General features: G+C 45.1%; 2 protein-coding genes across 3 annotated transcripts in view; both read left to right on the forward strand.

Moving 5' to 3' along the window:
• Positions 1-330: 330 nt before the first annotated feature.
• Positions 331-6,874, forward strand: LOC108934544 (inactive tyrosine-protein kinase PEAK1-like). The gene is made up of 5 exons (XM_018752447.2): positions 331-357; positions 542-642; positions 2,302-2,501; positions 2,748-3,496; positions 3,723-6,874. Exons 1-5 carry the CDS (start codon positions 331-333, stop codon positions 4,914-4,916), a joined length of 2,271 nt encoding a protein of 756 aa, XP_018607963.1. The 3' UTR covers positions 4,917-6,874.
• Positions 6,875-11,447: 4,573 nt separating this feature from the next.
• Positions 11,448-23,012, forward strand: part of LOC108934709 (potassium voltage-gated channel subfamily KQT member 1-like) — a 52,680-nt gene continuing 41,115 nt past the window's right edge. For both annotated transcript variants that reach the window (XR_001966148.2, XM_018752762.2), the window contains exons 1-2: positions 11,448-12,023; positions 17,666-17,756. Coding sequence is in view for 1 of the 2 variants with exons in the window: in XM_018752762.2 (XP_018608278.2) it covers positions 11,752-12,023; positions 17,666-17,756 (363 nt within the window). In the remaining variant the exon portion in view is untranslated. The remainder of the gene's footprint in view (positions 12,024-17,665; positions 17,757-23,012) is intronic.

The raw sequence follows: 23,012 nt of genomic DNA on the forward strand, positions 1-23,012 counted from the left end.
CTTTTTCTTTTAAATTGCGCAAAAAATCATGAGTGCTAATACCAGCTTTTTAAAAAAATGTAGTGGTTTCTACGTCAAAATTAATTTGCAAGTTTAAACGGCATTAACTCCTCATTAAGTTTTCAGATGAGGCAATAGTGATATACATAGTGTGTTTCGCACCGTTTAAAAATTTTTTTAGCTCAGATACCTATTTTCAAATCTGACTTCCCTGAACCTTTCCTCTTTACGAACCTCCGGTGATCAGTATTGCATTTAGTTTTCCGCCCTCTGCGGTATGGTGCAGATGGGCTACCACATCTGAGAAAGGATCCTTGGTCTGTTCCAAACATGTGGAAGCACGTTAACCCGAACAGGGTGTGAGCACCAGAAAAACTTAACCCCAGGCACATTTTGCTGCCAAAGACTGGTTGCTCCGATCTTTAATTTGACTGCCAGCATAGAGTGAAGATGCTTCAGTGTCCCTACAGGAGTGACGTGGTTGGAGTCACTATGCTGGCAAGCCACAGGGGTCGGTGATTGTTTGGATCGAAATACTTAGCAGGCAAAGAAAGGGTTAAATGAAAGGCTCCTTCCTACGGAAGAGGGATCTGGTTGGCTGGCAGGTGAACATGAGGCTCACAGGCAAAACACATTGGACAGGTGAGTGATTTCGGCGCGGCAGGCACAAACAAGCGGGCCAGGGGAGAGTCATGATTCCGTCGGGAGGCCTCCTCTTCCAGGAAAGCAACTTCTGCTGAGGTGCTTCTTCCACAAAGCTGCATTTATGGGGAGCTGTGTGAGCCACTACAGTGGGTAAGATCTGAGACTTTGACCTTCCCCTACCTAACCTTCCTCTTCCTGGTGTGTGTTTGTCATATTTGCTCACAGGGAGGTGGCTCTCCCAACTGTTTGCAAATTCTTCTGCCTCTGAACGCAAGCCGCTTCTGCAAGTCGCTTCTTGACACTGAAATGCAATCATTCACCTTTAGTTTGAATGCAGTCATATTTCGGTGATATTTTTCAGCATGATCCCAGTTATGTACTTCTGATTTTATTTGAGAAGGTATGTATGTGATCATTAATAATGACTTTCAATGAATGCTTTTGAGGTGGAAAACAAACGAATTGTTAACCTGATTGAAATTTTTAAAGAACCTGAGAAAGTATTTAATGTAGTTAGGGCAGATCACATGGAATTTCAGTTCCATCAGGCATTTGGTTCACTCTATAATCCTTCTTTTAAATTGATTTCCCCAAACCTGGGTTTCTCCATCCCCTACTATCCCCTAGCATACAGTCTCGATACCTTTCTAGTATCTTGAGTGCGTGATGCCACCTTTTCAAATTAACACTGACACCACTGTGCTGGATTTTATTTTAGTTTTCTAGTTTTTATATTTTTCTTTTGTAATGCAAAAGTAATATAAGGTTTATGGGAAAAGTGCTCAGTTTGAAAGTCCTTTAAGTAAAGAACAAACAAAACTTTACTCCAAATTCAGTTCACACAAAGGTGCTGAGGAAAAATTGCTGAGAAATGCTGACTCGCTAAATCTTAATGTAATGGACTTTTACACAAAGAAAAAAATGTCACTTCATTGTATTCCTTCTCCAGTGGGTCATAAGACAGTACTAAATCTTACTTTGCTGTGTGCAAGGGCAACCTATTAACTGAGTTTTTCCTGAGTTTCGTGATTAGTTTCTTTTGAATATTTTTTGAAAAACATCTTGAGGTTAGCACAAATAGGCAACACTGCTTGCACTTAGCATCATTAAAGGTCTTTAAAAATATTTCATTTTTCAATTCTAAAGAATGCTCATGTCCTCACACCTGGAAGGTAAATCGGCTGTGTGATGTCCTAGTTATGTCTTAGGAGTGTGTCTGAACTTAGAAGATATCATCTTAACTCAGACGAAAGGCAGGATGACTCTGTGAAATATTAAAAATATTTTTCTAAGTAAAATTTATACGACCCAGGTTACTGTGGAAAAATATGTTGCATTTGCCTTGCAATCTGACATTCAGTTTTTAGTGGTCAGTTAGCTTTGATAGTTCATGACATTTTTACTTTTCGTTCTAAAGTTTTCATAGTGCTATGACTTTTGATTCCCAAAATATGATCTAAATTGTAAAGTGCTTTAAAAACATTTATATCATTATGTCAACTGTACGTTTCCTTGTATATAAAAATTATTTTGATTTTCCTTCTCAAAAGCAGTACAAACATTCCTCCTGTGTTTCTTCTTTTACTTACTTCACTTGTACTTTGGACTTCCTGTATTCTCACTTCCTACAAATACACGCTTTAAAAAAAAATACAGCCAGGTGCCAAAGGAGGGGAAGGTGAGCGAGACTGGGCCTGCTCCTTCTACTGCTCCTGGAAAACAAGAGGAGCCATGCAGCGCTCCTATACTCCCAGTGTCGGCCCTCAAAGGCAAAACCAGCTTAAAAGGTCTCAGTGAAGTAGCCAACCAGTCCCAATCCTCAAAATCCACCTGCAGTCCCACCTACACCAACCTAGGTAGGATCACTATTAAATAAGGATGAATATGACCAGTTTCTTTCCATGTTGTGTTTTTTCCAAGCTAGTCTTTTTCCAAGTGAACATTTGATCATATGTTGGGTTATTTGTTTCTGAAACAAACAACTCATTTTGGAAGACAACCAGAATGTCTTGGCGTCGTTTCTAGTCACGCTTTAATATTTTACTAAAAGTAGCCATGTCTCCCAAGTTACATTTATTTGTGATCTCTCTGGTGTCTTGCAGGCCTGTTTAGGGCCAACATGACTCCATTAAAGCAACCCAGAAACTACAAGGCCACAGATAACACGTTGCATCCTGGAGATACTGAATCCAAAGCAGCACCGCCTCTCCTGCCCAAAAAGACGGCTGCTACAGCCCATACGAATTCGTCGGTGCTGGAGAAGGGCTTGTCAGTTGTGCAACCAAAAGGTGAGGTGAAGCCCAGTGGTCCCAATCTGACCATAGTTAACCCTATGTATGATCTGGATTCCACCTGGGAGACAGCCAGCCAGAGCTCCTTCCTCAGCTCTGAGTCCCACCCTCCAGAGCATGAGTCCCAAGATGTTTTAGAGGTCCCAAGCATGTTGACGGGAAGGCCAGCAAACAGCCTGTCCTGCCTTCTGTCAACCACAGCGCCATCTATCAGAGTAGACTACAGGGGCACCCGCAGCACAGAGTCCTTGGTGACCTCCGGCAAGGTCGCAGCCAGGGACTGTACGTCCAAGCTCCAGAGACTGCCACTTTATCGAGGTATGGACAGCTGGAAGGAGATGGGCAACCGGATACGGGGACTGCACAGGGACATGCTGGGTAAACTTTCCGGGAAGTGCCAGGAACGCTTCGCTGAACTGCACAAGGACCAACGGCAATTTGGCATAGACGACTGGTCGGATTTCCGGCTCACCAGTGGCAAGCCCTGCTGCGAGGCCGGAGATGCAGTCTACTACTCTGCTTCCTATGCCAAGAATCCACAAGTTCTCTATGCTATCAAGGTGAACCTCAATTCATTCAATTACGTGTCACATGTTTTTTTCAACATTGCAGTCTAGGCTTTCCTGAGACTTCGGCTGATTTTCGAAGGGAGGATCACATCCTTAACCCCCATGACACCTAATGCTCTATGCCCTTTTTGCATAGCCTCTTTGTATATTATAAATATCCTACTCTTTATTTGCATTTTACTAGCTCTCTGCTTTCTGTCTTTCCTGGTGTCCCTAGGTGTGCAGGGGTAAAGTGAAACAGACCCAGTGGCAATTGCTACATGATATTACAGTCAGGCAAAGCATGGGTCAGCACTTCAATATCCAGCAGGACTGCGGTAACTTCATCGCCACGTTGCCTGCTGGCTTGCTTTTCTGGGAGAACGAGGCTCAGAAGAAAGCTGCAGGCAAGAAGGGAATGGAGCCCAGTCAAACAGGAGCACACAATCGAGCGGCAGGTCAGCCAAGGTCAAACGAACAAACTGAATTACAACCAAACAAGTCAGATGATGAAGACACACCGAGTGGCCTGTGCAACAGAGTAGTGGTCATCACCCAGGAGGTTCCCTTCCAGACAGTGGCAGACTTTGTACGTGAGGGGGTGACCCGGCACGTGCAAAACCCGGATGTATATGAGCGCCAGGTCTGTCTGCTCCTGCTACAACTGTGTCAAGGTCTGGAGCACCTGAAGCTTCAGCATGTTACCCACTGCAACCTGAGGCTGGAGAACCTCCTGCTGGTGCCTTGCCAACTGGGAAGTCCCAGTAACTGGGATGCAATGAATTCCAGCGCTCAGACTGCCAGCTCCGCTTGCCCTGCCCGGCTCCTCATTAGCAACTTTGGTCAGGCCAAGCTGAAGAGCCAGCTCATGGAACTCGAGGCAGCCAAGGATCGGTCCCGCATCGCCCCGGAGATAGTCGCTGCCACCCAGTACAAGAAATGTGATGAGTTCCAGATTGGCATCCTGATCTATGAGATGCTACACCTACACAACCCATTTGAGGAGTTTCCTGAGCTCAGAGACAAGGAGTACACGGCCGCTGCTCTGCCCCCACTGCCAGCCCGCTCCCTGTACTCACCAGGCCTGCAGACTTTAGCTCACTTGCTGCTCCGTGCCAACCCATCAGATCGCCTAGAAATGATGGAGGCCCGCGTTTGCCTGCAGTGTCTGCTATGGGGCCCGCGGGAGGACCTCTTCCAGGCACTGTCCACCAGCTCCAGCCCCATAGGTATGGAAGCTGTCCTGCAGAACTGGCTGGATCTGAAACAGACACTAATGATGATTAAGTTTGCGGAGCGCTCCTTGGACACCAGTGGTGGCGTGAGCCTGGAGGACTGGCTGTGCTGCCAGTATCTGGCCTTCTCCAGCATCGACTCCCTGAGCTACGTGGTCAGGCTCCTCCACAACCCACAGCAGAAAACGCACCTGTGATTTCACCATCCGTGTCTCCTTTCAGTTTTAGAATTTGGAAACCGCACTCCAAAATGTGATTAGCATTCAAATCGTATCAGCAGAGCTTCTCCCCCTTTCTTGTGATCTTCATGAGTCTCTCTGATTTTCTATTGTGCTCTTTTGTTTTTAATGCCAGATTTGATTCTTCAGACGTGAGGTGATACACATATTCTACAAATCCTCTTCTGTTAAACACCTTTAAAGTCAGTCTTTGTGCTAGAGGACGTCTCTATGTGTCTGCTGCTCAGCATGTCAGTGTTAAATTGTATTTATCCAGATTTAAGATGTCAAAGAAACAGTCATCATTTCAAGGTATATATAGTATATATATATTTGAGTACGCTACAAGTGATTTGTATTTTTTTTTAATTCTGCCTTTCTTTTGTTCGCAGCCTTCAGTACTGTCATGAACACAATAATCAGCATTTTTTGGCCCAAGTTTCTAGTTCACAACTTCGTCACAACAAAGAAACAAGTGTTTGCGCATTTTCTAACATTTCTGCATTTCTTTCTGAGTTAATGGGGACTTCTGCCTGAGTGAAACTGCTGTGGTAATGCAGTCTCTCCCCCAGGGTATGCTCCACTGTGCACCCAAGCTCTGGAAACTCCTAAGCCCTTCCTCACTGTACATGTCCAACCATCATTTCAGAGCCAGGAATAAAAATAGTTCCACTTAGATGAGTTTGACCAGCATTACTTTTAAAACTATTCCACTTGTATCTTTTGTTTGCAATATGTTAGACATACATCACACCAGGGTACTAGAAAAAGATGCAGTGCCGTACATTTGGATGGCTCACACGTGCTATAAAACTCTTTGTATGTATATATTGACGCGTCATAGTGCAGCACCATGTTATTCCATGCCATTTTACAGGGCTGTTGCAGATCAGTTTTCCACCATTAAAGGATTGTTCGCTTGATCCTGGAAGGATCACCCACTGAGAGAAGCATCCAGTGCAGTCTTTAGAATTGGTCTACTATAGCTGAGCAAATTGAGTCTCTCCATTCTTCTTCAGCATCCTCAGATCAACCAGAGATCTTTAGCTAATGCTTTCATTGTCAGCTTTCAGAGCTGTGGCATAATGACAGTCCTAATGGAGCAGATGCTGTGTCATCACCTTCCATTGTTTCACTCCATCCACCTCATCGTCCATTGGCAACGAAATTCTGGGATGGAAACTTTCTAGTGCAGGACAGCAATGCTCACCTTCTGGGGTGGAATCAGTGCAGATAGCAATGGGATGAACTATAGAACTCAAACTGCCTCCCTGTGATCCTGTCTGACTAACAGAGTGGGCAACTGACCACTTGGGCATGTCTCCATGTAGCACCCTGTCTATGAATGACTGAGAAATGAAATATGTTATGAAAACAATCAGTTTTACGGATTCCTGAAAATTCCACTAATGCTGAACCACAAGGAAGACATTATAATAAAGATTCTTGGTAAACAGTCTAAATGTTTTGTGTTATAGTTGAGAGGAGTGCATGACTCATCAGCCCTCAGAATGCCCTTGGCTCTAATGTTTACCTTGTTCCGCTAATGTTACCATTTTATTCATATAAAACGCAGTCAAGTTAACACATTATAACAAGCAAACTTGCAGGAACATCAGAAGCAGAAGGTGCAGCCTGACACAGCACGGCGCTGAAGCTCACTGTGCATAAGAAGGATTGCTTGTGTAAACACCCTTCACCACATCTTTTGGTACAAGTGCCAGCTCTATTATATGCAGTTACTGCCTCCCTTACATTTTATAGGATATTCTCAAAGATATCCATCTTCTTATGGGGGTGATGGTAAGAGACACTGTCTTGCAGATGAAGGACTCAGGTCTGAATTCCATCTCCTGTTGTTGTCCCAGTGATCAAGGTACTTACACTGAATTGAGACAGTAAAAAGCTGCAAAGATGGGTAAATCATTATAAATATAGAATATGTGGAAGTGAGAATTACTGTAAATAAGTATACAATGATTTAGTATACAAACCTAACACTGTAAATTGCTATGGAGAAAAGTATGAGCTAGGTGAATAAATTATAATAATTGGCCCAATGTTGAAGTGTGACAATGTTAAGATGTGCCAAAGCAAGTATGGTGTGTTGTGCAGGGCTGACTGGATGTACTGAGCTGAGTTCCATCTTCTCAGACCAGGAGACCCAGAGTGACATAAGGGCAGTGCAGAGCTGCTCAGGCAGTGCTAATTGGTTCACTGTCCTGGATTGACCCCGAAACCCCTGGTGTCCCTGGTTCAGTGCTTTAGTCTGTACTGATGGTTCAAGTGTACTTGAATGGCACTGAAATACCTTTCGGAGAGGTCAGCTAATACAACCTCACGAAGAGCTTCGCGAGATAATAGTTTCTGAGATAATTTACTCTTTGTGTTTATTACACATTATCTTTGATGGCGTTTAAAAACAAGCTGCATTTTTAGGATTCATTTTTGTCCATTGTGAATAAAGTCAGTATATTATTATTATTATTATTGTTGATGTTCTTGTTTATTTCTACACTTGTTCATTTAGCTGACACTTTAATCCAACACGACTACGCTGTTACGATACGTACCGTTACTCTTAAATATTATAATTATATCACTGTAATATTCTTATCAGTATTGTTGTTAATTCAAAAGTAGCTGACAGCTCTGTCCGTGGCAACATGCAATGCTGTACAAACTGTGATGAGATGCTCGACATTTTTTAAACGTTGACACCACGGAGCTATTTTATACATTCACTCACAATCACACACCAAGGACAATTTAGACTCACCAGTCTACCTAAAATGCATGTCTTTGGACTGTGGGAGGAAACCTGAGCACCCAGAGAAAACTTTCACAAACACAGGGAAAGCATGCAGACCCCACACAGATTATGTCTGCTTGGAACCCATGTCCAAACCTACAAGAGAGGAGCTTTAAGCCACCAGAGTTCTCCACTGTGTCACTGTGCCAAAACTAAATATGAAATACTTAGCTTTTTTGCTTCCTTTCGTATTTTAACACGTTCTTTGTGATTCTATTGTCTTTGCTTGATTTCTCTGTGGTTTGTGGCTCGCAGTAATACGTTCACTCATAATCATGTACATGTGAATATACATATGAAGCATGCATAGGTCTCCTCTTCACGTCTGACATGGGCTGCCACCGGCCTTGTTCTCAAGCTGTTTCGCTGTACTGGTGTGCAGTTGTCAGTGGATTTATGCAACCGGTCCCTGTTTCACGCTCTCAGAGTGAGTGTTAGCATCCCGCAAATGGGATTCTACTGATAGCTTCGGATGGAGGAGGGTGCAATGCAGAACGGCGCCGTACAAGTCATATTTCATAATAAACTGTCACTCGGGTGGATCCGTTTGTATTGCTGAGGCGAGGCGTACGTCTCAAAACAAAACATTTCATACAGTACAGATGACTCACCCTAATTCTGCAGCTGTGGCTCCAAGTAGACTTCAGAAGTGTGCGCACTTGAATATGCACTTTAGTGTGTTCTAGCAGCATACTGTAATTCTGCACTCATGGGATTATGCCGTCGCTCCCTTGGCTGCAAGGTAAGAAAAGAGACAAAGGGCAGAGTCATCCTGAAAGGAGCATCTGCAGAATGTGCACGATGGCGGCGCTCCTGGGGATCCATCACGGCTGGTGGACCCTGTGGACAACGGCCGAACAAGACAGCACCCTGCCTTCAAAGACCACCGAAGACTTGTGTCGGTCAGGCTCATCCTTAAACTTAGCCACGGTCCCGCAGTCTTCTGCCCTCCCGTGACTTTCCCCTGCAGGCTTTTCTTTCCTCTGCACTTACTCTTAACAGCCCAGATACGTTTGCATGCACCCCCATCCCCCGCTATTTAGGCCTATTTTTAGGTGCCTAATTTTCTGGCCCCACTGCCAGCGTTCTATTTTCTTCCATGTTACAAAGTGGCAGCAGACGTGCCACTGGAGAGAGCACAGACTAGGTCAGAAACATGGTCGGGCGTGCAGCATATGGAAATGTAAGTGACTACACTTTCTCTCCGACAGCTTACAACAGCGGACATCTGCTCTGAATAACAAACAGTGATTTATTAAAACTTATACTATGAGTATCACAATCTTCAGTTGCACTACTTTACTCCCAAAAAACTCAATTCATTATCACTTTTTTTGTGTTCCTTCATCAAATACCAAGGCGCACTAAACTTAATTACAATATTTTAGGAGGGAAATGTGCATTGAGTTCGAAATTTTATTTTCAAAAGGTGATTTGATTCAATAATGCAGGGCGATGAAAGCAAACAATAAGTAAACAGTCAGAAAAGCATATATTTGATATCTGAAGTGTGAGAAGCTGCGTGTCAACAATTGTTATTTTCTGAAATTGTGCTCAAAGTTAAGACTCTAAAATGCAGACTAGGTCGTACATCTGACATTTATTACACCAGAATCACACCAGAGTAAGTCACACCTGCACGTGGCACCTTGGTCAACTGGCGTGTACGTGAATTACAGGATTTAGGCACTGATTTATCCCAGTTCTGACTCTGTGGTGCCCCCTGCTGTCCACACCCGTACATTACATCTAAAGGGCACATAGCGCCAATCCTTGAACCCGAGTTAACACGCAGCGTCCAGGATGGAGCCAGACTGCAAAGTGAAAATTACTGCTGCTTGACATCGACTGATCTCTCACTAAAGCAAATCATTTATAACTTCCCTGTACAGGTCATTAACAGGAAGCATCACTGAGCATATATACTACTTTTCATGGATCCTTAGAAAATGTAAATTCCATATAAACGCATAATAATAATAATAACAATAACAATAATAATAATAATAATAATAATTGTATTATTTTTATTTTTCTTATAGTTTATTATTATTTTTCTTATTATTATTATTATTATTATTATTACTATTATTATTATTTTTATTATTATTATTATTATGCATTCAGATTGAATTGTATGAAGAGAGAACAAGACTTTCAGGATATGGTATAATAACTGTTTTGAAAACAGTGTTATTGTTATAGTATTTTATATTGTTCACATCTGGGTATTTTGTAACAGTACTGTCACTCAATGTTCAGTACTCAGGACCTTCAGCTCCTTGCTGGAGTTGCACTGACACACAAGCTCTGTGAAGAGAAGAAGGAGAATGTGACACTAAACGAGTAAACAATGTAAGTGATAAAGGAGTGAGACGTGTGCGCACGCGCGCATGTGTGTGTGTGTGTGTGTGTGTGTGCGTGTGCGTGCGTGTGTGCGTGCGGGTTTTTGGGAGTCCTGCGGAGCTGCAGCAATGTGCAGTCGGCCGCGGACTCGACGCATCTCAGGAGATCTCTGCTGACAGCTCAGGTAGGGAGCCAATATAGAGCTGACAACATGACCTGTCAGCGCTGCAGCATCGCATGGCTTCAATTAAGACTGACCTCCCTGAACTGGTGCTCGCAGACCTCCAGAGATGGGCGCTCAAGGTCATGCGCATAAAGCACCAACAACAGAGGCAGTTTCTTCAACAAACAAACAAACAAACAAAAGCCCCACAGTTTTGGTCCTCCTATTTCTGCACAAATTTTTCTGCACTCCCTGCTGTTCCACTCGGTTCATAACCATAAATACAGCTTGTGAGATAGTGTATAGGCTTTCATTTTTAGTTATGGTGAGCGTCGGACTGCGCTCTTTTCAATTTATATGCTGCTGAGAATTAAATTACTGTACAAATCTCAGACATTCGGGTTTTTTGGGCATGTGAATCAGGCCTTATTCCTACATAAAGTTTAACAGCGGGGGGGGGGGGGGTCCTCTCCCCCTCCAGCCTTGCGCCCTGTGTTGCCAGGTTAGGTTCTGGCTTGCCGCGACCCCGCTTGGGACAAGTGGTTTCAGTCAATGTGTGTGTGTGTGTGTGTGTGTGTGTGTGTGTGAGTTTAACAGCAGGGTTTCTGCAGTATTTGGAATAAATCAGAGTCAGACAGAGCTGCCCAGTGTCAGCAGAAGGACTGGGCTCCTATAAAGCCTGCGCTACAGATGGTGTTGAGGTTATAGCTGCTTCTCTCCTCGGGGAGGGTTTTAGGCTCGAGCTCCTCTAATGCTGCCATACATTGAGTGGATCGAGGTACTTACCCTGGACAGATACAGCAAAAGTTACCCCGCCGCATACGCACCGAGCAGCACAGTGGTTTGAGCTGCAGCTTCCAGGTCTTAAGGTTGTTAGTTCGAAGTCCACCTTCTTATGTAGCAGCCACGAACGAGGTGCTTACTCCTCACTGCTGCAGTAAAAACTACCCAGCTGTGTAAATGGGTAGAACATCATGGCCGGTGGCTTTGGAGACAAGTGTTCGCCGAGTGTCCGCATGTAGGAAAACGTCCATAATCACGGAGTTCATGATTACCTACGACTTACGATGTAAGTGAGAGAAACTAGGATGAATTCTGTAACAATGAAATGTCAACCATCTGACAGACTGCCTGTTATCAGAGCCACCCCCACCCCCCGCCCCAGTGTGACGTCACAAGAGCTCAGAACGCAGCTCCACAGCACAGCACGGCACTCGAGGCTGTCAGTGCGTCGGGTCCGAGAGCCGCCGAGAGCCGTCGAGAGCCGTTGCTTTGTAGAGCACAGGCTCCCTCGTAAAGACATTAAAAGGTGTGGTAAATATGCAGTAAAAGGCGCGGCGAGCTCCTCAATGTTTCGATCAGCGCAGGCGGCAGGGAAAGGCGCGTTAGAATGCGGCTTTGGTGCCATGTGAAGGGGGGCTGGGAGCCGCGCTGCCCCGACTCGGGGGTCTAGGACCGGACTCCGGAGCAGCACAACCCACCGCAAGCTGGACATGATGATGTCCCACAGCGGGAGGAGGAGCGAGGGCAACTCCGCAGGTGGCCGGCGGACGATGGAAGGGGACACGGGGACCCAGAGGGGTCCATCCCTGGGATCAAAGCTCAGAGCCCACGCGGTACCCCACGAGGGACGCCCCCGGAGCCCACGGATTTCAGTGATGAACGCGCATCGCCCCGTACTCCCACGAGCCTTCCTCCAGGGACGGGTGTACACCTTTCTGGAAAGACCCACGGGCTGGAAGTGCTTCGTGTACCACTTCTCAGTGTGAGTGTGCCCGTGCCGGGCATTAACTCGTGCGTGTGCGTGTGTGTGTGTGTGTTGGGTGATCATGACCAGAGAGGGTCACGTTGGTTGGCAGCGATCATGGGTTGCAGGGCATGTAAGTACTTTTTCTTATGTCTTAATCATGTTCTTTACTAGGATCATCAGTGGGTGATGAGGCATCGTAGTACAGCCAGTAGCGCTGCTGTCTCACAGCACCTGGGTGGTGCGGGAAGGATGTGGGTTCGATCCCCGCTTAGTCTGTGTGAAGTCTGCATGTTCTTGCTGTCTCTGCGTGGGTTTCCTCCCACAGTCCAAAGACATGCTGTTTGGGTTCCCCGTAGTGTGTGGCTGACAGAGAGAGTGTGTGTGTGTTCCACTGATGTATGGATGAGTGACCCAGTGTAAGTAGTGTATCTAGCAGTGTAAGTCACCACGGTGAAAAAGGTGTGTGGGCTGATGACACTACATAGAGTTCATTGGAAGTCACTTTGGAGAAAAGTGTCTGCTAAATAAATAAATGTAATGATATGTTTCTTATTTTATACTTCAGTAAATTTGTCAGTCAGGTTACTTTTTGATATGCCTCCATTCACATTTTTTGCTCACAGCTTTTAGTTTTTAGTGAATCCATAGTCTCAGATTTGACGATAAACATTTACTGTTCACCGAGCAAGACTGAGGGAAGGAGTTTTTAGGGCACTGTGATGCACGAGGTGTGTGTTTGTACATGTGAGTAGCTGTCAGGAAGGAGCAAATTCAGTCATTTTCAGAGGAGTGCAGGTATCATCCTCAACCTCTAATTATCATACTGTCCTTGAACTTAATTTAAAAAAAAAACAACTTGAAAAGCAGCTTTTCATTTCCTGTTACTCCTTCACCCCCATAACTTTTTCAAGACCTTTTCAGTATTTTGTATCATTTGCATTAAGTTGCTACAAGTTCTGTTTCCATGGCCTGGTTAGAATATAGATGGATCAGCAGCTGATGAAAATCCTAATGTGAGGAAGATGAGCTGGTGAAAGAACGCGCAGGGCGAAAGCCGTGCCCCCACCGCGCCTCGTCTCTTATGAGACAGCAAAGCAGATAGCGGGCAGCTATACTTGGCACATATCGGGCAGCTGCCTCTCTTTGCCACCCTGTGACTCGTGGGTGTTCGGTGGGCAGAGCCCTTCGCTGTCACTGTGCCCAATGCCGGGACGCAACAGCTCCCCACTAACGGGAATGTCTTTGTAAATACATTCTCAAGCTGACCGACCTCCTTGTGCACATACCATTTACCGTAATTTCACAACAGGATTTTTTTTTTCAACACCACTGTTTTCAACCCGGCAAGTTTATACAATACCTTCTCCCAGGAGCACATTGAATGCGTCTCACATTTGGTCTGGTCGTTCGCGAATTGTGCCTGGAAGGGGCAGATGGTTGTTGGTTCAAATCCCACGGGCTTCATAAAGAGTGAGAGGTTGGCTTGTGGCTGACAGCCTTTATTTAACTTATGTAGAGAGTGTTGTGAGATTAGTGCGCTGTCCTTGACGGGATGTGATAATGTGACTTCCATCGAGGATGTGCTACAGTGGAAGGCAATGCCCAATAAGGGGAAGGATGTAGCAGCAGCAAGAACGTACAGTATATTACGTTATCAGCGCTCCAAAGACAGTTTGTGCTTCGTAATCAGACACACTATACTTCAGGATGATATCGCTGTATACAGTACGTTCTTGAACGCTCTTACTGCTACAGTCTGCCAGCAGGCTACCCTGTGGTTACAACAGACGCCTTGCAGTCAGAATCCCAGGTTTCAGTCCCACCTCCGTCTGTAGGACCCTTGTGCAAGGTACTCACCCTGAGTGGTATCAGCGGGTAAAAAATTTTAAGGAGCTTAGCATACAAATCCAATGTTACAGGTTGCCTTGGATACAAGTGCTAAGTCAAAACGGTAAATGTTCTATGTTCCCAGAGTGAAGATGATGCTGGTAAGATACATTTGTTGATTGTCATCAGTGCTTCTGACGGTTGCTGGTGTAGAATTAATGCACTAGAGCAGCCATGTCTGGACTTGGAGCTCACTAGTTTGGATCCCACCTCTTGGCTGTACTAGTACCCCTGCGCAAGGTCCTTAGCATAAATTGCCCTGGTAAAAAAATACCCAGCTGCATAAACAAGTAAATCATTGTAAGTACCTTAATATTGCTTTGGAGAAAAGGATCAGTAGAATGAATAAATGCAAAAGTAATTAAGAAGGAGCAGGCGACATAGCGGGTTAAGGGCATGGACTGGTGCCAGGAACTGCTGAACCCTGAATTTTCTGATCGCTGCTTCAAAAATATTTGGCTGTACAAATGGATGGGATAGAAGCAATGGGCAAATGACAGTAGAGAGGACATGAAGCACCTGAACGCTGGAAAAGGAGACTTCCGCTACAAATGAAAAACAGAGAAATTACTTTTGACGCCTCGTTCTTATTTCTTCTTTTCCTTCTGGCAAACAGCGCTGCCGGTGCGCGCGGCCTATTGTTCCCGCAGCGCGAGCCTGATGCTACTGAAAGAGTCTCGTTTTTATTTAATGAGCTCGCGCACGCACGCACGCGTGCCAGGACCAGGTGAGCCGCGTGCCCCGCGGTTGAGAGCTCCGTCTGCCCGTCGCACGGGCCCCGGGCCGATGCAGAGATCGAGCACGGCGCGCCGCCGCTGCGAGACCGCGCGACCTCACGCATTACGGATCGCGGTGTGAAGTTAATTGACAGACGCGAACCCCCCCCCCCCCGAGACTGAGGTGAGGGTGAGGTTGCGCCGTTAATTAACCGGAGCGCCGCGGTTACGATCGCGGCGGCGGTGGCCCCTTTGACAGGCGCGTGCGAGCCGCGTGGCTGAGAGGAGCCCCGGGCGCGAGACGCAGCCCGTCTCACGCACGCACGCACGCGCGCGCACACCCTGGCAGCAGCGGTGGAGCGCGCGTTCTCCCGCCGGCGCCTCCCACGGCGACGACTGACATGTTTGTGGGCTTCGTGACGGCGGCACTACGTCTGTCCGCCTTCCTCCTCACCGGCGTCCGCGGCCTTCTGCCGGCGGCGCTCGGGATGTTTCCTTTCTTCCTTTATTTGCCCGTCACGCGCGGCTCTCTGAGAGCCGATGACAGCCAGCGGGGTGCGACAGGTGTGCGCCCTCCGCCGTCGCAGCTGCCCGCTTTCACTGACTGAGCATCTTTTCACTCTCGCTCATATTTTCCCAGACCTTTTTTTTTCTTTTTTTTTTTCAGGAATTCACTAGGATGTTTTGTTGAAACGCAAACAAACCTTTCTGTTTTCGCGTGCCTATTTCCTCTCTCACAAAAGTGAGAAGATGTAACGTGTTCCGAAACTTAATTTGTATATTAGCGGTTTTTTTTTCTTTTTTTTTTCCCCCTGAATAAGTAAAAATCCTCTGCTTTTTTACCTCGAAGGGTCACGTGTTCCAGTTCTTGTTGCGTTTTGTTGTATCACAGGCTGCATTGTTGGGCTTGCATTATTGTTTTGCTCTTTATTTGTTCCTTGTGTTATTTTGTTTCAGGGTAAAATTATGTGTTTCCATTTAAAATTTTCCCACAGGATCTCAGTATAATTACAAGTAGGAGGATTTACATAGCTTTAACATCTTAAAATAAATGGAAAATTGATTTACTCAAGGCTGCACGAAATTCTTGCATCCTAGTTGAACCTGAGTTTCTTTGCCTCTTTTAGCTTTAGTAATTCAACTGTACAGTTTTGTGGTTGTAGTCTATACCTGCAGTTTCCTCCTGTAAAAACACTATATGGTTGAGCCAATTTTCTTCGACTACCAAAAATTCACATTAAGTTGATATAATAATCATACAGACTCTGGACACCTTTTTTGGATAGAAGACCTCTTGGCCAATGGTACTAGATCACACTGTTGAAATACTACATTTTCTCTCCTTGCTTTATTTATGTGGTTTTGTTCATAATTTCTCTCTTTAATGTTTCTATGCTGCTGCTCTTGCTAATCAATAAGAAAAAAAAGTGAAACCAGCACATTTCATCTGACAACATAAGGAAATATAACAGTAAAAAAATTACCATATAAAAATGAGACAATACTACCAGAGGTGTTATTAATTCATTACTAGCTGCCCTACGGTTAAAGCTGTTGAGTAAGGTGGTTAAGGTTGGAGTAAGGGACGTTCCCTGAGTTAGTCCAGGAAAAATAACCAGCTTTTTATGCGTTCATTGAATTATAAGCATCTGCAAAGCAACAAATTAATAATGGTATTGTTATGCAGCATGTTTAAAGCTTCATATGAAAGTAAAACAAAAGGTCATCCAAACTTTTGTTTCTTATTGTTTTCCAATTCAGAGAAATAAGAAATTATTTGATGGAGCCATCGGAGCCCAGCTGCCGGTTCTGTCTGAAGTGCGTGTGGTTGTGTAGCTCTGTCCTCAGTGCCAGGTGGACAGATATACTGCGAAACAACAGGCTTTACGCTGTTTATTTCCTCCCAAAGCCTAAACTTTCCACTTTATTGTAAGAATTTGTATTTCTTTGTGACAATATATGCATATGAATGGAGAGATACATGGTACAGTCAGTAAGTTCAAAGTCTTGCCACCATGTGGCACTGTTGTATTGCCTACACTGTACCATGTATTAAGGCTCTTTAAAGCCAGTAGTTGGGGGCGCCGCGGCGCAGCGGGTTTTTCCAAGTCCTGCTCGCTGGGGGGTCTGGGGTTCGAGTCCTGCTCGGGGTGCCTTGCGATGGACTGGTGTCCTGTCCTGGGTGTGTCCCCTCCTGGGTGTGTCCCCTCCCTCTCCAGCCTTACACCCTGTGTTGCTGGGTTAGGCTCTGGCTCGCTGCGACCCTGCTCGGGACAAGAGGTTTCAGTCAATGTGTGTGTGTGTGTGTGTGTGTGTGTGTGTGTGTGTGTGTGAAGGACCCGCTGGAAAACATTGGTACCAAAATACTGAAGCAAGGATGAAGTGCATGGTTAGGGTAGAACAGACACTGGTCTTCCCCACTATGTGCTTTATTGCTTTCAGTAAGTGTTCCTGGAGAAGATCAACATGTGATAAAAGGACTCTAGTAGGGGATTCTGTCCTCTTCTCTATTTTTATTTATATTTTATTTATTAATTTAGCCTACACCCGTTTTCAAAGCATCTTACAACCACTTACCCATTTATACAGCAGGGCAGTTTTCACAATTCAGTGCCTTGCTCAAGGTACTAGAAGCAGGCATTCAAACCCAAGTCCTTCAGGTTCAAGGCAGCGGTATTAACAAATGCACCATCTGTTGCCAATAAAAATGCACGCTGTGAAGAACGAGTTCTCGGTCCAGTCAGAGGAGAGATACCATTAGATACGGTCAGGTTCATGATGGAGTTCACAGTGATCATATGGCTCTGAGGTCATGGAAGAGTGTAGGAAAGTTTTTCTAAATGAGAGTGAACGGCTTTTTTAACCCAGGAATTTCTGTAATGCCAAAATGTTGTTCTGCCAACACGTTGACTGTTGACAAAGGCATTAAGTACAGCATCTACCCGTTATACAATGTAATGGTCCTGCTGTTGTACCACTGAAGGGTTGTTTGAGCAAAATGTATAAATGTATCAAAGTTCCAAGTTTTGTTTTTTAATAATGTGTTTCTTGCAGGTTCCTAATTGTTCTAGCGTGTCTGATCCTCAGTGTGCTGTCTACCATCGACCAATACGACAAGCTTACCCATGGCCCACTCTTCTGGGTGGTGAGTTACAACCTCAGTCAAACCTCCTGATTCCTCTCTTCTTGTATTACGTATGTTATACACATTGTCACTGATTTCAGGGTATCAAAAAAGGTTGTGCTGGTGCTGCATAACTCCTGGGCTGTGGACTTATAATATGGGTTGAAATCCAGCCCACTCTTATGTGGAGTTTACATGGTCTCCCCGTGTTTGTGGGGGTGTCTTCCATCAGACCAAAGACATTTTTCTGGTGAATTGGTGACTCTGAATTGCCTATAGTCTGTGTGCTCTGTGTGTGTGTGTGTGTGTGTGTGTGTGTGTGTGTGTGTGTGTGTGTGAGAGAGAGAGAGAGAGAGAGCGAGAGAAAGAGAGATGTTCCTCTTATCCAAATAAGTGCATGGACACTTATTTTATGCTGTGCCACAAGGGAGTGCTAAAACACCATCCATCATTTCGTGTTTATTTGTAACTGTGTGTGTGTGTTTGTGTGCGTGTGCCCAGTATTAGATTTGTCTTATAAAGGCACATTTTTCCCCCACACATTAAGCACTGGTGTGTGATTGTCTATGTGTCTTAGACCAGCATGGGACAGTAATCTACTTTTTGTGCTGCACAGTGAGAGGTTGCAGAATCTCCCCTCCTCTTTGGCCAGATCTCATGTGACATAGTGTAAATACTTATGTAAACAGAATCAGCAGTCATAAAAAAATATTATCTGTATCTCAAATAATTATTCATATACACACACACACACACATTTTCAGAACCGCTCATCCCTTACGGGGTCACGGGGAACCGGAGCCTACCCGGTAACACAGGGCGTAAGGCCGGAGGGGGAAGGGGACACACCCAGGACGGGACGCCAGTCCGCCGCAAGGCACCCCAAGCGGGACTCGAACCCCAGACCCACCGGAGAGCAGGACTGCGGTCCAACCCACTGCGCCACCGCACCCCCCTAATTATTCATATATTTATTGTGTAAATTTATCAAAAATGTGGAATAGGATGAATTTTATCATATACAATTGAAACTGTAGTGTGAGACACCTCCTGAGAAGATTACAAGTGCCTAGGAATCAGATCTAGAGGACACAAACAGTATTTCTCGGCATCTCTGTGTAGCTTGATAATGCAGCGACACTGGCAATTTTTCCAGCTGCTGCAGTCTGCCGTTTAGAGTCATTTTCTAATACACTGCAGCTGATGAACAGCATGATCATGATGAGCAGAAATAATAACTTATCTGTAAATGTAATTTCTGCTGATTTAGTGCATCATGCAATTTTTCTTTACACCTTCCAGTACTTGTTCAAATGCTTTCATAATAATAAAAAAATATGTTGCGATCAGCCTCCACTTCTCGAGAATAAGAACATACTTGCATTTTCATTTCTGAGCACTTGCAGTGACATTGTTTAATACTTACAAGTGAAGTTTTAAAGCAGCCAGTTTGGTGGTAATATTTAAATGTGTGTTTATTTATATGCAAATTACAAGCAGGCAAAACAATAAATTTGTAAAGCAGACACTTTTCTGCAAAGCAACTTACAATGGATACTATGTAGTGTTATGAGCCCACACACCTTATTCACCGTGGTGACTTACACTGCTAGATACACTACTTACACTGGGTCACTCATCCATACATCAGTGGAACACACACACACACACACACACACACACACACACACACACACACACACACACACACACACACACACACACACACACACACACACACACTTTGGACTGTGGGAGGAAACCAGAGCACCCAGAGGAAACCCACGCAGACACTGGGAGAACATGCAAACTCCACACAGACTGAGTGGGGATCAAACCCACATCCTTCTCGCACCACCCAGGCACTGTGAGACAGCAGCGCTACTCGCTATGCTACCGTGCAATTTACTAGTTCAGTACCTTAGGTCAATACCTTATCCAAACTTTTCTGGAGAGAAGTAAGGGTCACTGAGGACGTGGTAGCTCCAGGCGTCAGGCCTGCGTCTTGATGGCTGGTGATCGTGGTGCACTGTGGTAAAATGGGTGCTTCCTACCACAGTCCTACTGGTGAATCATGAAGACAGAATTGTCGTCACGGGAGTGGCAGTTCTTCCGAACAATGGGCCACAGCAGAGCTGAGTTGGCGGGAAGGTGTCACTTTACACACCCTGGGGTTGTGACTCAAGTGTCAGCTGACAAAGCGCCATAATGTTCTCCCACAAAGTGATGTCTTGACAGGTTTTTCCTCCTGAGGAAGGAGAAAGGTCAGAAGGCTCTGGCCTGCTCCATCATGAAATGAAATGGAGATGATTATGAGACACCCACATTGGGCCTCTGCTCACATGGAGTCCAGTCCAAACCAGGGTCCCACAGAACTCACATTCAGAAATGGTATGGTCTTACAGTTAAAGTAGTAGCCGTTACAATTATAGATACGCAAAGGCAGGGAAAGGAGGAAGCTTGTGAGATATTTTATTTTAATCTCCACGAATGGAGCATTTTCACTATCTGATGTCCACTGGTGTTGAAAATAACGCTTCTGAAGCACTTCCTTTTACTGTCACTGTACTGGCCCTGTAGTAAATGGGGTTATTTATTATGCATGTCAGGTCACAGTTTGATGTTTAAGTTTACTCATTTAACAGATGCTTTTCTGCATAATGATGCACGACTGAGTATAAACCTCCCACCTCCTGCTTTGCTGCACTTGTGCAAGGTGCTTACCCAGAGTTGGCATGGTAAATCACCTTGAGCAGCTTAACATTGTAAGTAGGTTTTTTTTTTTTTTTTTTTTCCGAAAAGCACAAGATAAAAGAATTGAAGTGTAAAAGTGCATTTCACAATAGGTGAAGACCTGTAAAAACCAGATCCTCTGCTGTAGAAGTACAGTTTTGATGGTGCCACTGCTTTTTGTTGACAAATGACACAGGAAGTGCAAAGATGATCTGACAAATGGTTTGATGCAAGTGTATGCAGCTGCAATGAGTGGGTCTGAAAGAGGTTTGTTTTCAGACCTTTCTTGAATTCCATTTACATAGTAGACACTTTTCTGCAAAGCGACTTCCAGTGAACTCTATGTAGTGTTATCAGCCCACACACCTTACTCACCAAGGTGACTGACACTGCCTAGATACACTACTTACACTGGATCACTCATCCATACATCAGTGGAACACACACACACTCTCTGTCACTCACACACTGTAGGGGAACCTGAACAGCATGTCTTTGGATTGTGGGAGGAAACCAGAGCACCCAGAGGAAACCCAAGCAGACACAGGGAGAACATGCAAACTCCACACAGGCTGAGGAATCGCTGGGATCGAACCCGTGTCCTCTCACACCACCCGTCCGCTATGAGACAGCTACTCACTATGCCACCGTGCCACCCATAGGGGTTCAGCAGCCCTGAGGATCACACACACACTGAACCGCTCATCCCAAGCGGGGGTTGCAGCAAACCGGAGCCTAACCCAGCAACACAGAGCATAAGGCTATAGGGGAAGGGAACACACCCAGGACAGGACGGCAGTCCATCACAAGGCACCCCAAGCGGGACTCGAACCCCAGACCCACCAGAGAGCAGGACCTGGTCAAACCCGCTGCACCACTGTGCCCCCTGCTGCCCTCAGGATCAGGGGTAGTTTATTCATTTAGCTGACACTTTCCTCCAAAGCAGCTTACAGTTACTCACCCGTTTACACAGGTGGAGAATTCAGGGTAAGTACCTTGCTCACAGGTACTACAGTTTGACCTGTAACCTTTGGGTCTAAAGGTAGCAGCGCTAACTACTACGCGATCAGCTATCCCACATTAGTCCATCACACTGAAGTCAAAACTTTTCATATTGGACTCCATCGTGAGTGGGACCTCCAGGTGGCCAGAGGAGGAGGAGCACAGCACTATTTCTGGGATATTTGGGTGTCGTTTTGATCCCCTTTTATGTCTAAAATTTGACTCTTCAAAGCTGTCAGATGGCATTAATGCCAAATAACCCTCTCCTTTGATATGTTAGACTCTTTCGCACATTTAATTGGCAGTAAATAAATAATTCTTTGTAGGAGATGTGACTCACACTTTGCGTATTAGCGTCATCAGTGAGGGTGTGAAACAGTGGCAAGGAGGCTGTGAATGCCAGAGGAACAGGATGTGATCACGACTTCCTCTCCCACGAAGAGCTGAGAGCTGACGCCGTTTGAGACGCGATGAGTTCGTAATGGTGGCAGAGCTCCATCCTGATCCGACAGAAAGTGACACCATCATAGCAGAGGCTCCGATGACTCCTAGATAAAGCCATCCAGTCACCAGAGCTTTTTGTTGCCGTATGGGTGGCCGCACATGCCCCGTGTTTCCCATGTGTTTATTAACGTAATATCCTGCTGATTTATTCAGGGGTCACTTAACCCTTATTGCCAGAATAGAACAGAACTGGGTCACAGCAGCATGGAGACAAGCACAACACTGAAAAACTGCAAATACACCTGGATATGAAATTCATCACATAGAGCAAAAGATTACAGTGTTTAGCAGGAGTGATCATGTAGCACTAAGACGTTCCAAGAGGGGACCAGATTTTGCGCAAAGTATTCAAATTATCATGCAGTTCAACTTAGCTGTTCCAGCATAAGCAAGTTAGACACTTTGTGACATATTTGTAGGGGGAGCATGTGTTGTGGACCATGGTAATAAATACACTCCCTTGCCAAATGTGTGTTGTTATGTCATTATTTATATTTGCTATTCAGTACTAATAAAGCCTCTCATTGTTACTGCTTTCTGACACTTTTTTGTCCTTGTAATGACCTCATGAGCTTATTTTATCTGGTCAACGGTGAGGTCAGACAGCCATAGACTATGTTTTCCATTCATAGAGAAGGGAAGCAGTGTAGCGAGGTTAGAATGAGGGCCGAGGGGAGAATTCCCGCCTCTGTTTGTCCAACTCTGTTTGCCTGACTGGTGCTGTTGGCTTTAGGACTCAAGGGAGACACTTCTGAGACCTCTGGCTCCCATGGGGGACAGACACTTAACCTAAGTGATCATGGTAATGACCCAAGAAGAACAGGCCTGAAGCAGCCTTGAAGAGTTCAAGAACCTCCATCCATGACATATAGCCAGAAATCTGAGTTTCTATGGCTTTTTATTGGTAAAGCCATGCAATTACTTTATAAAGTGAGGTATTTGAGCCAGAAATACTTCATAAACAGGATAGGTTTACCATACCAGCCAAAAGTGTGAGTGCATGTGCTGGAAACTTTTTTTTTTTTGTTGCAACATTTA

The sequence above is a fragment of the Scleropages formosus genome, chromosome 11 (assembly GCF_900964775.1).
Source record: "Scleropages formosus chromosome 11, fSclFor1.1, whole genome shotgun sequence".
In the NCBI taxonomy this organism is placed as follows: domain Eukaryota; kingdom Metazoa; phylum Chordata; class Actinopteri; order Osteoglossiformes; family Osteoglossidae; genus Scleropages; species Scleropages formosus.

Excerpts from the sequence above, each read along its gene's own strand:
- LOC108934544 (XM_018752447.2), top strand. The coding sequence starts at position 331 with ATGTGGAAGCACGTTAACCCGAACAGG. Across the intron at positions 2,502-2,747 it reads TCCCACCTACACCAACCTAG|GCCTGTTTAGGGCCAACATG; the intron begins GTAGGATCACTA and ends GGTGTCTTGCAG. Across the intron at positions 3,497-3,722 it reads AAGTTCTCTATGCTATCAAG|GTGTGCAGGGGTAAAGTGAA; the intron begins GTGAACCTCAAT and ends TGGTGTCCCTAG.